Source organism: Actinia tenebrosa, unplaced genomic scaffold (genome assembly GCF_029948245.1).
Source record: "Actinia tenebrosa isolate PJP-AT-01 unplaced genomic scaffold, QUT_ActTen_1.0 PGA_scaffold0__85_contigs__length_37466705, whole genome shotgun sequence".
Taxonomy (NCBI): Eukaryota; Metazoa; Cnidaria; class Anthozoa; order Actiniaria; family Actiniidae; genus Actinia; species Actinia tenebrosa.
The window spans coordinates 27,227,163-27,246,642 of record NW_028292569.1 but is presented as its reverse complement, the minus strand read 5'-3'; the positions used below and the strand labels follow the sequence as shown (position 1 = coordinate 27,246,642).

The 19,480-nt window shown below is 35.5% G+C and overlaps 2 protein-coding genes across 2 annotated transcripts; one reads left to right on the top strand and one right to left on the bottom strand.

The window, feature by feature from the left end:
• Nucleotides 1-3,037: 3,037 nt before the first annotated feature.
• Nucleotides 3,038-6,961, top strand: LOC116293741 (protein YIPF5). Its single transcript, XM_031701204.2, has 5 exons — nucleotides 3,038-3,444; nucleotides 3,604-3,638; nucleotides 3,800-3,910; nucleotides 4,544-4,728; nucleotides 5,072-6,961. The coding sequence occupies exons 1-5, from the start codon at nucleotides 3,078-3,080 to the stop codon at nucleotides 5,232-5,234; spliced, it is 861 nt and encodes a 286-aa protein (XP_031557064.1). The 5' UTR covers nucleotides 3,038-3,077; the 3' UTR covers nucleotides 5,235-6,961.
• LOC116293729 (RING finger protein 150) lies at nucleotides 6,318-12,871 on the bottom strand. The gene is made up of 6 exons (XM_089038270.1): nucleotides 12,071-12,871; nucleotides 11,094-11,159; nucleotides 9,979-10,061; nucleotides 9,090-9,183; nucleotides 8,157-8,334; nucleotides 6,318-8,000 (listed from the first exon to the last, which is right to left on the bottom strand). The coding sequence occupies exons 1-6, from the start codon at nucleotides 12,731-12,733 to the stop codon at nucleotides 7,885-7,887; spliced, it is 1,200 nt and encodes a 399-aa protein (XP_088894396.1). The 5' UTR covers nucleotides 12,734-12,871; the 3' UTR covers nucleotides 6,318-7,884.
• Nucleotides 12,872-19,480: the final 6,609 nt, after the last annotated feature.

The following is a 19,480-nucleotide window of genomic DNA, read 5'->3' as shown; positions in this document are numbered from 1 at the left end:
TCAGAGTGAACACACATGATGACAGTGAATACACATGATTACAGTGAACACACTTGATAACAGTGAATACACATGATTGCAGTGAATACACATGAATACACGTGATTACAGTGAATACACATGATCACAGTGAACACACATGAATACAGTGAATACACTTGATAACAGTGAATACACATGATTGCAGTGATTACAGTGAATACACATGATCACAGTGAATACACATGATAACAGTGAATACACATTAATACAGTGAATACACATGATAACAGTGAATACACATGATCACAGTGAATACACATGATTACAGTGAATACACATGATTGCAGTGAATACACATGAACACACATGATTACAGTGAATACACATGAATACAGTGAATACACATGAATACAGTGAATACACATGATTGCAGTGAACACACATGATTGCAGTGAACACACATGATGACAGTGAATACACATGATCACAGTGAATACACATGATAACAGTGAATACACATTAATACAGTGAATACACATGAATACACGTGATTACAGTGAATACACATGATTACAGTGAATACACATGATGACAGTGAACACACATTAATACAGTGAACACACATGATTGCAGTGAATACACATGAACACACATGATTACAGTGAATACACATGATTACAGTGAATACACATGATGCCAGAGAACACACATGATCACAGTGAACACACATGATTACAGTGAATACACATGATCACAGTGAACACACATGATCACAGTGAATACACATGATCACAGTGAACACACATGATTGCAGTGAATACACATGAATACAGTGAATACACTTGATAACAGTGAATACACATGATTGCAGTGATTACAGTGAATACACATGATTACAGTGAATACACATGATTGCAGTGAACACACATGATTGCAGTGAATACACATGAATACAGTGAATACACATTAATACAGTGAATACACATGAATACACATGATTACAGTGAATACACATGATTACAGTGAATACACATGATGACAGTGAACACACATTAATACAGTGAACACACATGATTGCAGTGAATACACATGATCACAGTGAATACACATGATCACAGTGAATACACATGATAACAGTGAATACACATGATCACAGTGAATACACATGATCACAGTGAATACACTTGATAACAGTGAATACACATGATTGCAGTGAATACACATGAATACACATGATAACAGTGAATACACATGATTGCAGTGAATACACATGAACACACATGATTACAGTGAATACACATGAATACAGTGAATACACATGATAACAGTGAATACACATGATTACAGTGAATACACATGATGACAGTGAATACACATGATCACAGTGAACACACATGATTCCAGTGAATACACATGATTGCAGTGAATACACATGAATACACGTGATTACAGTGAATACACGTGATCACAGTGAACACACATGAATACAGTGAATACACTTGATAACAGTGAATACACATGATTGCAGTGATTACAGTGAATACACATGATTACAGTGAATACACATGATAACAGTGAATACACATGATCACAGTGAATACACATGATAACAGTGAATACACTTGATAACAGTGAATACACATGATTGCAGTGAATACACATGAATACACATGATAACAGTGAATACACATGATTGCAGTGAATACACATGATCACAGTGAATACACATGATCACAGTGAATACACTTGATAACAGTGAATACACATGATTACAGTGAATACACATGAATACACATGATAACAGTGAATACACATGATTGCAGTGAATACACATGAACACACATGATCACAGTGAACACACCTGATTACAGTGAATACACATGATTGCAGTAAACACACATGAATACAGTGAATACACATGATGACAGTGAACACACATGATCACAGTGAATACACATTAATACAGTGAATACACATCAATACAGTGAATACACATGAATACACGTGATTACAGTGAATACACATGATTACAGTGAATACACATGATGACAGTGAACACACATTAATACAGTGAAAACACATGATTACAGTGAATACACATGATTACAGTGAATACACATGATTACAGTGAATACACATGATGGTAGTGAACACACATGATCACAGTGAACACACATGATTACAGTGAATACACATGATCACAGTGAACACACATGATCACAGTGAACACACATGATCACAGTGAACACACATGATAACAGTGAATACACATGATCACAGTGAATACACATGATAACAGTGAATACACATGATCACAGTGAACACACATGATCACAGTGAATACACATGATAACAGTGAATACACATGAATACACATGATTACAGTGAATACACATGATGGTAGTGAACACACATGATCACAGTGAATACACGTGATTACAGTGAATACACATGATTACAGTGAATACACATGATTGCAGTGAACACACATGAATACAGTGAATACACATGATCACAGTGAATACACATAATAACAGTGAATACACATGATCACAGTGAACACACATGATCACAGTGAATACACATGATAACAGTGAATACACATGAATACACATGATTACAGTGAATACACATGATGACAGTGAACACACATTAATACAGTGAACACACATGATTGCAGTGAATACACATGATTACAGTGAATACACATGATTACAGTGAATACACATGATGGTAGTGAACACACATGATCACAGTGAACACACATGATTACAGTGAATACACATGATCACAGTGAACACACATGATCACAGTGAACACACATGATCACAGTGAACACACATGATAACAGTGAATACACATGATCACAGTGAATACACATGATAACAGTGAATACACATGAATACACATGAATACACATGAATACAGTGAATACACATGAATACAGTGAATACACATGAATACAGTGATATAAGTAACATTATAAGTATATCCTATATCGTGTATGTATACAGTGTAGAACCATGCATAATAGTGCCATTACATGGGGTCTTACATGAAGTACTGACCCAAACAACAGAACCTTCTTCGAAAACATGTCGACGTTTGGAGGTGAAAGTTCTGTCGAGATCGACCAAGATTTCTTTGATAGTGGATACTCTTACAACTCCCAAGCTCAAAGCAGCAATTACTATGATCAAACTGAACACCAACAGCCGCAAAATCAGTCAGAATACGCGCAGAGCTACTCGCAGTATGGACAGACACAATCAGCAACAGGGTACAATTCTTATAATTCGTCTTCATATCCCAACAACACAGGTTTTTATAATCCACAGACTTATGACTATGGAGCATCAGGACCTACTGCTATGAGTGAGCCTAGCTTTTCGGGTTTTATGCAGCCTAAGCAAACGAGTGAAGATTACACGAGCTTTGAGGACGAGCCTCCATTGCTGGAAGGTAAGCTTAATAAAAGTTGTAAACTGGTATTTATGCTTAAGCTTATTTTAACTGCACTTCTTTTATCATCAATATCTCAGCAGATACGGCATCGGTGAATAGATATTTTAACTTACAATTTTTTTGGATTTTTCTGGTAATACTTTTGCTTTATTATAGAACTTGGAATAAACTTTGAACATATTTGGCAGAAGGTAATAATATTTTTTTTTGTATAATCAATAATGATTATTGTTGTGTTACAGGTAATTCTATCAATAAACTAACAATAATAAAATGAATTTGAACTATTTTTGTATTAACTAACAGTAATTGAAATGAATTTGAATTTTTTAATGGTCTTACAATTTTGCAGACATTGTCTGTCCTTAACCCACTACAACAAATAGAATCAAATATCATGGATGATACTGATTTAGCTGGCCCTTTGGTATTCTGTCTTGCTTTTGGAGGCTTTTTACTTCTTGTAAGTATAAAACACAAATAAATGGCAAGGGTGGCACACACATTAAATATTTAGATCTTATCAAGTTGTAATTACAGGGTGGTACAAAATCATCACGTTTCACAAAAAATAAAATTGCCCCCTTGTCCACCCACTTGATCACTCACCACTGTGTTATTGTTATACATATATTTGTGTTATTGACTCACCCCTGTGTTATTGTTTAACCGCCACACGGTTGGCTCGGTTGAGCATCAGACTGTTGTGTGGGAGGTCATGGGTTCAAGCCTTGGTGGTTGGATTTACTGAACACTCAGGGTCTTAAAACAACCGTGGAGAAAGTGCTGCCTTTTTAATTACATCTACAAATAGTTTGACTTTCAAGTGGCTTGGATGACCACTTTAAATGGCAGCCCAATCTCTCAACACTTCATCATTACTAGACAATATCGGAGGGACATAAAAAAACCACTGAGGAGGTAAAAAAAAAACAGGTATTGCCTACAATTCCTACTAACCACCTCATGATTGTAAGTGCCTTTGAATATGGACATAGAAAAGGGTACTATTTGAATTGCAAATCATTGCATCATTATTTTATTATCTAAATGTTTTAAAATTTTATCAGGACTGATGTCTTTATATTAATTTCAGTCAGGAAAGGTCCATGGATTTGGTTACATCTATGGCGTGGGTGTCCTCGGCTGCTTATCTCTTTATGCAATTCTAAATTTGATGAGCATGACTGGTGTCAATGCTGGTTGCGTCATCAGTGTTCTTGGATACTGTCTTTTACCAATGGTATTACTATCAGGCATTTCCATCATATTTTCATTACAGTAAGTTGAAATACTTTCTTGTGCATATTCTTAATAATATAATTATGTTTTACGGTACCAATTTTAATTAAAACTTCTTAGAGTGCATACCATATATTTGTTTAAAACTTTGTAAAAAAAACTGCACAAATTTGCACAAATTAGTAAGTTCAGTAGACTTACAAAACTTTGCTCTAGTTTGTATGATTTTGTTAGTCAAGTTTTTCATGGATATATGGTATGCACTTTACTGTAATTGCAGTCAATGATGTCAAAAGGAATTGTAAAATTGTAAGTTCTTCATAGACTTAAAAAAATCTGTGTAAATTTAACCAAAATTATCTCTTTTTCTTGGCATTTTTAGGGGTATGCTTGGCACAGTTTTAACAGCTGTGACGATAGGATGGTGCAGTCTTACGGCATCAAAACTATTTGTGACTGTTCTTGCAATGGATTCTCAGCAGTTGCTAGTTGCATACCCATGTGCTTTGCTGTATGGAGTATTTGCATTGCTAACTGTGTTTTGAGCAGCAAAATGTACAGTCAAATGGATCATGACAATAGATAAATAGATAAAAAAGATTAAAAATAATTTATGTAATATCATAAAAGCCATTCTAAGGTCGAGGAAAAAACTGGGTTGTATTGGCATTGCAGCATTGTGGGATTGTTTTAAGGGACATATTTCCAAAATGAAATTTTAGTATTTCGTACCCTAACAGTCCCACAATGCATTGCAATTCAGTCCAGTTTTTCTCAACTCTAGGTTGGCCAATGTAAACTATTCATATCATATAAATAGCAAACACAGAATAGTCAAGAAGGCATATCATTTTATTACAACTAACTTGAAGTGAAGAAATTGGTTTCATTTATCTTTCTAAAAACTCAAGTCATTGAATTTGTAAGTAGTAGGATAATTCCATGGCTTTAAAAATTTTCATCGATTTTGGGGTTTGTGTAAAAAAGCTGTAACAACTGTGGCATTGTTACATCCTTTCAGTGTTGGCCAGGGTGATTTTATTGTATACTACTTGCTCTAAGTCTGGCTCAATGTTTTCCCCATTTATGAGTTACACTAGCATTGGTGGTGTACGCTGCTAACACATTGTCTTTCACCACTGTAATTCCAAAGGTTTGTTTACTAAAGGTTTTTCAGTTTCCTTCCTCTGTAAAAATCCATAAGTTGAGGATTGTGTGCATAGAATATTGAATGGTAGTATATGTGAATGAAAAGTGTCCCAAATTAGTGTAAAAGTGCTAGAACAAATAGACACTTAAATAATTAAAAAAAAAATTTTTTTGGCATAAAATAATTTTTGAGACATTCACTTTTGTTTCGCCTTTTCTGCTAAAACCCTTGAAAAGCTGTTGTAACTAAAAGTGCACATTTTATTATTTGAATCGCCATGGAAATATATTGAAAGACTTGTATAGCAGAGTAGGTACAGGGTTTTTATGTATAAGGACTGAAGCAAATAAGTCACTTGCTGTGTTTATTGCCACCCATATTGAATATTGTTCTAAAACAAATGGAAAAAAACTGACAGTCCTGTCTGTTCCTCCCTCCTCTTCATGTGACTGAAGAACAAAAAGCAAACACAAGGGAGTTCAGAATACTGCTATTTTATTAATCTACAATCATGTGAAATATTTACATACTCTAACTTAACTAATTATGATGGATGGCAGTACATTACAGGGTTAATTATCTGGTGTAAATTTTATGCAATGATCTCAAACTTGAAACAAAATCTTGTAGTTGATATGTTAGTCAATAATTGAAAACAACAGAAATGGTGCTTGGTAATGTTTATAAGACATGTTACTATATTATAGTGGGTTAAACAAAGATTCATGGTTCCGACTCAGATTATATAGCAAGTCAATCACTGTTGCAGCAGTTTTCCCAGTAGAGTCAAAATTTTGTACCATAAATTTCTATTCAGTATCTGTTTTAAACAATACTACAAGGCATTTTTTTATTTTCACAGGACAGTACACAAATGAAACTATTTGTAAATAATTTTCTGTGATCAGAATGTTAAATTTTGAGATATCTTAGCTAATGTTTTATGTAGGGGTAGTAAGCACAATAGCAACAGTAACAAGGGGAATTGGAACCATGAATAACTATTGATAGTCATGGAAATTAGACAAATAATAATCCAGTGTACCTTATATTTTCTAATTACGGATGCTATCAGATATTTCATATACTGCAAATAACTAATAAACTTAAATGGCTTTTGGAGCAGGTTGAGAATTGGAAAAATTTTTCAGTAAATTCGATTTTCGCTTGCAGCTGTTCACAATATTTATTGCAAGCGACTTTTAAGTGAAATGAGTTTTTTTCAAAAAACTGATTTCGATTTTCAGTGGATGTCAACCAAATGCATTCCTATCATAACAGAGTCCTCTAAACAAAGAGGAGGGAGTCACTAATTTTTTTGTTCCTTAGCTGTAGCCCCAGAGGGAAAACTTTTCAAAATGTAAGAAAGGGACATATAATTTCAAGCCTTAACTGTCAGAATGACGGCACTCCCTCTTCAGTAAAAATATCTTGATCCTTCATTCTAAATGGTAGGAAGTTGTAATGCTGAAGCAATTAAAGCAATAACACTCAAAAAGAAACTTGTGACTGAAAAAAATGTCACATGTTGATTATTGTTGGGAACATATTTTACATCAGGGCTTAAATAAGTGGCCAGTCAATGTACAATATCCAGCCAGAATACTTGAGCTTGTCCAGTCAAATGTTTGCCTTGCCGGTCATTTTGACCAGTAAAGTTAAGCGAGAAATAAGGTATGACTGAGCAAAAAACTATATTTGGCTATTCATCATGACCGGTGATTGACCAGCTCTTTCTTAAGCCCTACATTATACCTAATTTTATTATTTGTGGGAAATACTTTGAATGTTAGGCAAACACCTAATAATCTTGTGTATTGCCCATTTTCATTTGGTTGTGATTCATTTTTCTTGTGTTGCTTAAAAACTATCAGGTTCATAAAGCCAAAAAAAATTATAAAATAAAATGAATCTGAAGCCTATGACACTCCATAGGGCAAACATTCTTGATTCTCATACTCTACCATACACAATAATTCCTTTATCTTGCAAAAAATAATCACACATAGTTTATTAGCTCCATGTACAGCACCTCCCAAGCTATTTTATGTTCTTAGAGATGACGAATCCATTAAGTTGGATGTGGAGCTAGTTTGTTCATCACGTTCCCAATTAATATCAGCATTCACATGAAGAATTCTAGCTGACGAGTCTGAGCTTCCTATTTAATGGAAAACAAAAAATATCATCCATACTGTATACAGAATGCAATAATGGCTTCTATTGACTTTCAAAAATCAAAACTAATCTTTAAGAATAAGCATCACTAAAAGAAAGATGAAGCAGAAATATGTAATAGAAAACTAGGCATTAATACCTGAACTTTCCCCATCAATACTTTGCCTTCGTGACAACCCAACTGAGCTATCTTCAATTTCCCCAATGAACACAATTGGATTATCAGCAGCATTATGGTGATCTTCATTCTCCTGTGTTGGCTCTATTGTAGTAGCTGCTTCCACCTCAACACTACTATTTCTATTTTCAGTGACTGGCTGTAAGAACATCAAAAGGGAAATTGTTACAAATACAAAATCAATAAGAGCAGGAGACCATCAACAAAGCAGGGCTTGTGTATCAAACCCTAGTTGAGTGGTGAGTGCTCTGTCCACTACACCAACCACACTCCCCACCCCATCCCCCCCCAAAAAAACAGAAAGAAAGAAATTGAAGTTTTGGAAGATCACAGTCCTCTGGCAGAGGCTTTTTAGATGACAGTCACACAAATTTGTTGATACTGTCAGGACAGAACTCAATAAAACTATATATTGTTTTAAAGGTCAGATGATAAAGATTACGAAAAATATATCATTTGAAAGCAATTTCCTATTTTGAAACAATACTGGAGCGTTAAACATGAATCGCGGATGTTCCATAAATGTGAATTAATGGCTTTAGCACGCATAGCCAAAAGAATTTCACTATGTGATAAACTACAAAAGGGTGTGGGTGATTTTTGAATTTTCGCTTCCTTAAAAAGTTTTTGAGTTTAAAGTTGAAACGTTCAAAAAAAAAACTTGACGTTGGTTGCCGTTTTACCTCATATCATGTTTTTTTAATAACTTGCGAAATGTTTAATATTTCTAAGAAAAAATTTGTTGAAAATGGCAAATCAGCTTACAAGCTTTTATATTATTTGAAAACGTTACCCACAAAGGTCTCTAGTAACTTTAATGTTACTGGTCAAAATAACTTTCAAGACAAAGAATTGACCAGACAAGTTGGAAATGTATAGATGTATTTTGCTTACCACTTCTAATTCTTTTAAAATGTTAAGCTTGCACATCGGACACGTTCTATGCTCAACAAGCCATGGATCAATACACAGCTTATGAAACTCATGTCTGAAAAAAGTGCAAAACAAAAATATCAAATATAATGTTATTGTAATGCATATTATATTTATGTTATCGTTAGTGTTATAAGGCCTAGGGCAAACGTCGAACTTTCCATGCACAATTACATCAAAGAATGCTGCCTCATTATCACCTGATATCCATTGTTTTTAATGAGTTCGGTGCATGGAAAGTTCGACATTTGACCTAGGCCTAAATTGTAAAATGATTACCAATAATTACGGTGGCCCACAGGGGCAATACAAAAATATCAAACACAGTACAAGTACATTAATGTCAGTACAAGAATGTGCATTTCAGCACACAGATATGTATGCCAGACAGTAAAAATATTTCCCAATACCAAAATTATTCCGAGTACAAAAATATTTCCCAGTACAGAAATATTTTCCAGTACAAAAATATTTTCCAGTACAAAAATATTTTCCAGTACAAAAATATTTCCCACTACAAAAATATTTCCCACTACGAAAATACCAACAGACCATTTTAGCTTTGAAGTAATGCTTTCCCATTTCATAACACATTTCATTCTCTTGAGAATTCTTTGTTTGAGTGGTATCCATATTCATGTGTCTTCTCATGTGCAAACGAAGGATTGATAGTCTAGGGCAAGTATTCCATCAAAATTTCAAGAAGGCGAATGGTTTACCTTATTAGGTGGCTGTATCTATGAAGGGGGCGTATAATTGGGATATAAAATGGCTAAAATATAGAATGTAGGAGCAGGAGTTCGCTGACCTCAAATGAAATCCATGCTAAAGACTGACATTATTGACTTACTGACAAGGTAATATTCTGAGTGTTTCTCCACCTTTGTAGCCATCTAAACAAACAGGGCAGCTATCAACCTCCTCTTCTTCATCCTTAAAAATAAAGAAAAACAGTTAACATACCACTTTATTACCTGAAGGTAATAATTAATCAAGCCATAGTGGAGATACTTTGACATATTAAATTTATTTCGAGTCAAGTATCTTAAAAATCGTGAGTTCTAATTGGCTGTTGGAACAGGCAGCATTTGCTATATCTGACCACAATCCAATCCAATATTCTGGGAAACTGAATTGCTAAGCAACAGAATATGATAATAAAAACAAGCGGAAAAGTAATGGGGGAAAATATAGAACAGTTATTTACTGGCTACAAATGAGGAGATAAATTGAAAAGACCTGGGGCACAGTTTTTTCCTATCTTGACCTCTTGACTGTTAAAAACTGCTACACATTAACAAGGGGTCCAGAACATACAAAACTAGGTTTTATGCTGAATTGCAGACTGTCCTAACCAGAGTTAAAGTCAGGCAATTTGAGTTTATGAAGGTTTGCTGTGCTTTGATCTAGATAATAGTTACAAGTGTTGGCTAAGCACAACAGTTAAAGTGTATATGACACGAAAACATTCCATCATTTAAAATGTATAGTTTGTTAGTAATAATAAATATATCGTAACAAAATTTGTTTCAAAAGCTTATTTCTTGAGATATTTGCGAAAGTTAATCCCAATTTGTGACGTCATTTTGTTGACACGTACTCTAGATTCAGTAGTAATGTACTAAATATAAATTGTAATTCATATAAATTAACAACAAAAGACATATTTTAGTCAGCTTCATTTGATAGCTTACGTAGTACTCTTCCAATGTTGGGAAACTGAAAAGTGTACTACTTGAAATTAAGATTCTATATTCAAACATATTTCATGTATTTGCAACTAAATCTGGAGACTTGTAAACAAAATGACGTCACAACTCGTGCTAAAATTTTTTGAATTTCTAGAGAAATGCGTTTTTGGAACAAATTTAACCGTGATATTCTTATTAATGCCATTAAACTACACATTCTTAACATTAAAATTTTTTCGTGTCATATACACTTTAAATACTAATAAACACAAACCTTTTTACTAACAGTACGGGTAGACAGCTTTGCAATAGCTTTTTTTGCAGCTGATGTCAATCGTTTCTGAAATGTTAGAAAACAGTCAGAAAAATATGTAAATAAACAGAAAACTAGCAATTGGTTTTCTGAAAGATTCCTGTGGAAATAAACAGGCATATCCTTTCCTTCTGTAGTGGTATATGCTTCAATTGAAACCTCAAAATATATAACAATAATAATGATAATAAAAATAATAAGAAACAACCTCAGAATACCCAGCCATGCACTTTGTTTTAGTATGAAGCAAGTCATTTGAAAAGGATGCAATAACAATAGAAGAACAATATAGGGATTAATATGTGCATATTAGCATTAGGCCAAGTTGTACTGTTACTATGGTCAAGATAATATGGGTTTTCCTTTTACTTTAGTTTCTAATTTTCTTGTTTCAAGTAGTTTATTCTCGTAGATATAGCACCAGGGTTACGTTCCATGCCCTGGGGATAGCATAGATAGTGATATAGCATTTAGAAGTTGACAACTTTCTTAATAATAATAATAACAATAATTTATCCTAATTAAATGTTTTGCCCAGTAACATCAAAATAGTTGACATTTTTTAACTGAGCCATCAAATGTCTATCAAAAACAGATTATTCCATTCTTTCTCCTCCCCCCAAAAATATCATAAATAAGAATAGTCATATATATACGACAACAATTAATCACAAGAATGTGCTGCAGATTTATCTTCTCGATTATTTTACATTCGAGAATTTTCCTGTGTCGGCCAAAAAAAATTTAATTCATTTCTGTTCTTCGCACAGAAGGGAATATATTTTAAACGATGTTAGTACCAAACACATACAAAAATAATAATACAAGCACGTCAAATAGGCGGAGGATCTGTGTTTCTAATTTATAACATAAAAATACAAAATAAGTAAACTTAAACAAACTTAAAGTCTTATAGTCCTCTCTAATGTCATACTTACTTCAGTTTTGTCGCGAGCATGGACATAGCGGAATCTTTGAACATAATAGAATACAAGCCAGGCCAATGAAATAACCATTAAAACGATAAAGGAGACAGAGACGAACAACACTGATGTCGGATTGACTTGCCATTTCGTGTGCGGCAAACCGACATTAATCTGTACGAAGAGGGTTTCGTTGTTCATCAACATCATTTCGATTAACTTTTCGCCGAGAGTTTTCGTAATGCTTACAGAAACAATAGATTGTGAATCAAGATTGATCATCTTCGGCAATTCGGATTCTTCGGTGTGGTAGATTATAATGGCGGTGGCGTTATGCTTAAAGGCGTTCGTGATTTTGTCATCAAATCTACAAGAACCCCTTCGAACGAGAGCAATCCAAGGTTTGTCGACATGAACTTGAAATATTTTACAACCATTTATATTTGAGTCACTCAGTTTGTAAAGCCAGCCACTAGCCTTTTTGATGGGACTTTGGGATCCATAAATTCCATCTTGGGGAATAGAAACACAACGTTTTCGTTCTGAGTAACAAATGGTTATGTTGAGTTTGGCTGTCGTGTACTTTGTCTGTTCTTTCTCCTCGTAAAATCCGCACACCAAATCCGCCCAGAACGCAATCGCAATCAAAATTTCAATCCCTCTCTTTCTTGATAACATTTTCCAGTAATATTCAGCAATTATTTAGGTGTAGTTTGAACGTCTTTTGCACAAATAAATGACCTTTGTTTCACAACAACACAAGAGAATACCTCTAAGTACACTTCCGCCATTAGTTTGTTCTATTATAAGGGACACGTGACCTCAGATCACGTGATACTTCTTCAACAATGCAACCAAATTCCGTTAAAAAACTCCAACAAAAAATCAAATTTTATAAAATGCCAAGTTATACGCAGGTAAGGGAGTTGAGATGATGTCTGTCATTCGATTTTAAAACAATAATTAATGCAGTCATGCATACGTACACTCATAAAGCGACAACGACAGTCCAGTGGGTTACCTGTGCTGAATTGGCTAAAAATTCCGATCCAGAAATTTTGACAGCTTAAAGTACAAACGGTGATCCACAAGAAGTTGCCTTCGATCTAAGATCAAAATAATTCATCGTCATTCGCTACAATGAAGTTTGTTTTATGCGTTTTAATGTCTGATTGCATAACAACGGCGCGGTTCAGAAACAATAAGAGCAGCTTTACACCGCATAAAACCCTTCCTCCCACGCAGGAGAAACTCTTGTCTAAATTGTCAGCGATTCTTGCCGCAAAAGTTAGAAACCACCTCTATCACATATAACTTGGTAACGGAAAATTTTAATGGGTGTGGCTTACCGTTATTTAACAAATAAAACGGCTTCTTCTGTTCTCCAATCAGTAATGAAACACGCAGGAAGTGACGTAAGCACAAAAGAACTAAGTGCTTTATTACTGAATGGAGCACGGAAGAAGCTGTTTTATTCATTTTATTATATAATTACTAATTTTTTTCGTTATTGAATTTATTTAGGAAAAATAAAAAAGACGGTTGCAGGATCTAGCAGCACTTCGCGCGCGCAGATGGCGTCAGCACTGTGCTCTGTTCACTAATAAAGCACAGGTTTCGACCAGTCAGCGGGCGCGTACAATCCTAACTATGTAATAATTGGCCTTAAAGTACCAATTCGCTAATATTGAATCATTTGGCTATAATTGATAAATTACGTCCGCGAATAACAATTCAAATTTGTTCAAGAAAAGCATCGTATTTATTATTATTTTCGACGAACTATATTAAAAACAAATAGTAAAAAAAACTTCCTTTATTAGAGTGTAAAAATAAAACATACTGTAGGCACCGATCCAGGATTCTTAAAAAGGGGGTGGTGGCGGTTACAGGATACCTAGCTTTGCGCCATTACCACAGGAAACCCATAAATGGTGGGGGAAAGATACTTTTTTTAAGGGGGGAGGGCTGGGGATTCAGAGGGGAGGGTCATCAATAAAAAAATTGTGCAAAAGGGGGAGGGTGACTAGTCACCCCCTCACCACCGCTGGCACCGCCCCGATGACATTACCTGACATTGCGTAGCACCAACACGAACGTTTTTGCAAAATGTCTCTCCGTCCGGAGTGCAGAAGGAAGCAACTGCACAGCTTTTATTTTTGGCGTAGATTCTCTTCTTTTGCTCTATTTGATACTCAGGTTTTGAACAGTTTCGGAGTTATTTTCTGGTGTTATGAATCTTTGAAAGAAGAAGCACTGCCTTGAGCGCACAGCCAACAAAAATTCGTTTAGATTATAAAAATCAAAGAAATAATACTCAGACGAATGAAACATGGTCTGAAATGAGAAAACATGCCACTGCCGGTCTGAAATGGATAAACATTGCACCATAGCTGAAAAGCATTCCTAATAAAGAAAAAACACTTAAGAGGACGACATATGGTCTAAAATTGATAAACATTGCACCATAGCTGAAAAGATTACTAGTAAGGAAAACATAATACTCAGGGGAATGACACAAGACAAGAGAATATTCTCTTGTACATGGTCTGAAATGGGAAAATATTACACCATAGCTAGAAAGTATTCCTAGTAAAGAAAGAAGTAATAAATGAAAAATTATTGGACCATACAACCTAAAAAGCATTGCAAGTAAAGTAAGCATTTCAGTAACGTAGAAGAAAAAGAAAAAAAGAGTTCCTCCCGCTCCCCCCTTTGAAAAAAACAACAACAACAACATGGATTTGAGTAGGTAAAGTTTCCGGTCACCCATCCAGGTACTGACATTCCTCAACCGGACTTGACTTACAGTCTACGAACGGCTCAAGTTTTTTCCACTGGACCACGGTTATAAGAGAATCAGCATAACAATACACGTGAAAACAATGCTCAGAATAGACTAGACTTTTTAATATTCTATTTTCAACCGATTCCGTGCGTGGCAGAGATGCAAGGGATTAGCCGATATGGTCTGGGGGCCGGCTGGTCTCTCCCCTGATGCTTCGGCTAGAACATTTTCTTGCGTAATTCGTGCACCCAAGGGCAGAAGGATTTAATCGCCGTCATGTCCGAAGTCCATACGACGCCCCAGCTCTGCGGATGTCTCGGGGGTATGGCAAAGTGGAATCGACTTTTTGTATTTTTTCTTCCTCTTCGGTGGACGAGGGTTCGAGTCCCATCGCATGCACATAAAGTTTTGATTATAATAGTTTTGGTCATCAATTTTTTTCAGTGAATTCAAACACTCAAAGTTAGTAGTAGCTTTCTAGCACAACTATATTTAAGGAGATAACTGATTAAAGATTAAAGCTCTTAAGTGCCGTACAGAAGTGGTGATTACTTCCTGCCATTTCGCCTTACATTGCTTCAAGGGCACAGGCAAGGGGGCAAACCTACTCCCTACCCCCCCCCCCCTTGTGGAAATAAAGTGGCAGAGCTTTGAAATTTATACGGTAGTTTTTATTTGCTTTGCTAAGTCTTGCAAAATGAAAACGTAAAACCTAATGCCAGCTCTTTTTTTTTGCCTTGGCGTTTCGTGGTTTCAACCAAAATGTTGGATTTTTGAATTTCGTCCCCCCCCCTCTTCGGAAAATCTTGGCTACGCCCCTGTGCACGGTCTTTCGTTGCCACTTTGCTAAGCGCAAGGTGCAATGAAATGCGCGCCCAAGTGGCAACCTAAGGCGCAATTAAAGTGAAAAAAGAAGGCAACATGGTTGGTCAAGATCTATTTTTCATCTTTACTTTCTAACATCATATATGTTAGGCTTTTCAGTCCACTCATTAATATAATATTACTATCTGGTAGCAATAAATATCATTAGAATAGTTCATGTACAAAGTGTTTACCGACATAATTACTCCAATTTTTAGCTCTTTAAAAAACGGATTCATCTGTCGGAAATCAGAACTTGAAGTAAAGAATCACTTGGTGACTTTTACGTACGTGTTTTGTTTAGTTTCAATTAAAAATTCAATCATCGTATTCTTATTTATACATTTTAAAGCAATTATTATTTCATTCTTGATATGTTTCATAAATATGATAAATAGACTTAGAAAAAGCCGAATTGTAAGATACCCCAGAGCTATATTACCAATATGAAAAACTCCCAAAAATAGAACCTTTCAAACCCATTTAAACACTGTGGCTAGCTTTAACTTTATAAACATTAAATCTATTGCTTCGCGAATTTAATGACAACAATGATGGTATTAACAGTGGCATTTCTACAGACTGGCTCTTAATACGGTTCTGAATTCCAATATTGGAATTTAGAAATTGATTTTGCGGAGGGAAAACCTGTGAACCCTGAAAACCCGAGAAGCCACAGGAGAGACAACAAGCAACTCTACTCACATACGACATCGAACTTTCCAGGCTAATGGTTTTTATATCGGCTACCACCGACAGTTACATGCTCTTATTACAGCGTAATATGACATTTTGGGATGTTCTAATAGTTCTCACTTGATCATTCTCAGATTTCAACTAATCACAGTGCGTTTACCTGTTTTTGCCGTCTGCCCTCATTACCAGGCTACTCTAACTCAACTTATGCGTATTTTTCTGGTTTCTTTGGACTAAGATATAATATACGTGCCTATAAGTAGCAGAAATACGGAAAGGAAGAATAAAAACAACTTCAGTTCTTCATTCTTTCAAGCTCCAATATGCTTAGTGCCGATCATTTTGTCCACTCATGCTTTGCGCGCCGTGTTCATCGCTCAGCTGGTACGTCCTTTAGCGCCGTGCAGACTTCTCACGATAAAACTGATATGTTGAAAACAAGTTAAAGCTCTTTTTAATTGTTTTTAGAGTGCTTTCAGTCTCACTGTTGAATAGGTGACGTCAACTAAATTAGATAAGTTAGTTAATATTTTAGCTGACGTCACCTAAATTTGAAACTACGAGTAAACAGCTACTGAGATAAGGGGGAGAAACGATGATACAAATGAATGTCTATTCACTCATTCTCTGGTAAAACAACGCCCCGGATTAGCATGACCGTTTTTTGGCGCGCTTTTACTATTTTAGGTGACGTCAAATAAATAGTTATCTAAGTTAGATAAATTTATCTAACTATTCAACAGTTTGGCTGAATGCACTCTATTCAGAGATTTTTATACGATTTAAAGTTGTTTCTGATAGTGACAAAATTCATTCAATTATCATTTGAGACTTTAATCAGTAGTCAAGACGCGGGATCGTGCCATAATGTCTAACTTCTTAGACAAACGCTTTAGTGCAGTTTTGTTTTTTATGGCAATAGCATAAATAAGTCTCCCATATTTCCTGATTCACCGAGACAAGATCTCTGTTTCGGAGAAATAGTATTTAGATTGACGCCTACCTTTCAGAACGAAAGCGCAATTAATTAAGTCACAGTCTTCAAGGGAAGGATTCGATGTCAGTCCATCTAGCAGGTGGATTTCAGTACCTAGACTACTAGACTCTTGGAAAATTATGATCTTTTCGCCCTAAATCTTCGAAAACAAACCCTTTCCTAACTGTTTTTGGCGACTGTCCGGCCTTTCCTGTGGTTTATGGCCGCCACAAGATATATGTTCAATTAAAGTCAATAAAGCCAATTTTGACTCAATGAATTATTATTCGACTTCCGTCAATCCTGATATTCGAGGCTGATCTATTCTCCGTCATATTTCGTAGGCTGCAAGAGTTTGCAGATCCAAGTATGTTTTTCATTCCTAGGTGACTTGACGTCATAACCCTCGCTGCTTTCATTAGGGCTGTAGCCACTTTTCGTCGATTACTTTCTATAAGAAAGACGCATATAAAAGAATTAACACCCGCATGAGAAAGAACTAAAACCTGACGGTTAAAATGATAGTCGGCCATGAACATAAGGGCGGATAGTTCCACTTCCAGTAGAATGCAAGGAAGGCCATTAGGACATAATAAGGTCCAAAGAAAAGCAAAAAAAATCCCAATTACACAAACGGTCATGAGTGTGACTCTCCTTGCTACCCCCATTCTTTTTCTAGCCATCTGGGATGAGTGTACATGGCATTTGGTTTTCAGCTTGGAAAGAATGAGACTGTAAAGAATATCATGAGAAAAAGAGGAATTAGGAAGTAGAAAGGAGATTGAAAATCATGAATATGTTGTTTGAATCTTCAATTGCAAGTGAGCCTCTTCTTGGCCATTCCAAAATGCATTCTTTATTTCCTTGACTGTCTTTCTTGATGCTCATCGTAAAGAGATAAGTAGAGCTGGTCGCGCTGCCGATGACCCAAGTAGAAATCATCATACTTTTGCGAATTTTATTAGATATTAGCTTGATCTTTGTTGGGTAAACTATAGCAAAGAATCGGTCAATGGTCATGGAGATTAGCGTGAGGACGGTGACGCTGGGGGAAAGATTTTTGAGGAAGGTATACACCTTACAAGTAAAACCACCCCACACAAGATCAAAGGGCCACGAGTCTTCCTGATTGTAGTACACTGCAATCTCTCTTGGAAGTATTACCAAAGGTATAATCATGTCAGAAATACCCAAGTTCAGTAAAAATACATCGTTACAGTTACTCTTCCTTAACATTTGTTTTTTCAACACCAACGTAGATGAGTAACACATTTCCTACAAGAGCCAGGGCTAGGATCACAACCCAGTACAGTAACTTGAATCAGAACCTCGTTGGACGAAAACGAATCGGCAAATCCACAACTGCTGTTCAAATTTCCTGTCTCCATTTGGCCACCCTAGAAAAAAAAACAAAGTCCTTCCTTGAGCGAAAAATCGCGTGAAAATGAAAATATAAAGTCGAGAATCATTGACGTAGTATTACTCTTACTAATATGTTACAGCAATGCCAAGCTACCGAGCGACTGTCCAAGCTCTAATACGTCTCGTTAAGCCTTTATCTACCAAATCAGGGGCGGCCGGAAGTATAAGTTCTATCCAATCAAAGCAGAGATGGCGGGATAATTCGGCAGCTATATTCTAGCCACACTGAAGTTTAGACAATGCGTCTAAATATGGTAGCTTGGATTTTGGTATTCTCTTTACGGAAAAGTTCATTTAAATCGTCTAGTTTCGACAGTGGCCACAACGAACGTTCGTTTTCCTACGTGTGTAGAAGGACCAGATATGATTTTTACATAAAAGAGTACAAATTAAAACACAATGAAGAAAGATATAGATGTCCAAATGAGGGCGTTTTTCCTTTTGCATTCCATAAGAGTACGTTAAAGGGAATTAGTCGAAAACGTCACAGGAATTTATCAGTCGAGCGTGGTTCTAAAAGATAAAAAAACTTAAGAGAAATTTAATTTGCGTTTTAGTAATGCTTTATTTTAGACTTTTATATATTATCCTACTTCTCTAGTCCTTCTCACTTAATATTTGAAGTTTTAATCCTGAAATGATATTGGAAAAAAAAAAAAAAAAAAAGCGGAATAAAGCT

Coding starts and splice junctions, on each gene's coding strand:
- LOC116293741 (XM_031701204.2), top strand. CDS start 3,078: ATGTCGACGTTTGGAGGTGAAAGTTCTGTCGAGATCGACCAAGATTTC. Junction 3,911..4,543: donor TTGGAGGCTTTTTACTTCTT/GTAAGTATAAAA, acceptor TATTAATTTCAG/TCAGGAAAGGTCCATGGATT. Junction 4,729..5,071: donor TCCATCATATTTTCATTACA/GTAAGTTGAAAT, acceptor TGGCATTTTTAG/GGGTATGCTTGGCACAGTTT.
- LOC116293729 (XM_089038270.1), bottom strand. CDS start 12,733: ATGTTATCAAGAAAGAGAGGGATTGAAATTTTGATTGCGATTGCGTTC. Junction 10,062..11,093: donor CCCGTACTGTTAGTAAAAAG/GTTTGTGTTTAT, acceptor TTTATTTTTAAG/GATGAAGAAGAGGAGGTTGA. Junction 9,184..9,978: donor CTCAGAATATTACCTTGTCA/GTAAGTCAATAA, acceptor CACTTTTTTCAG/ACATGAGTTTCATAAGCTGT.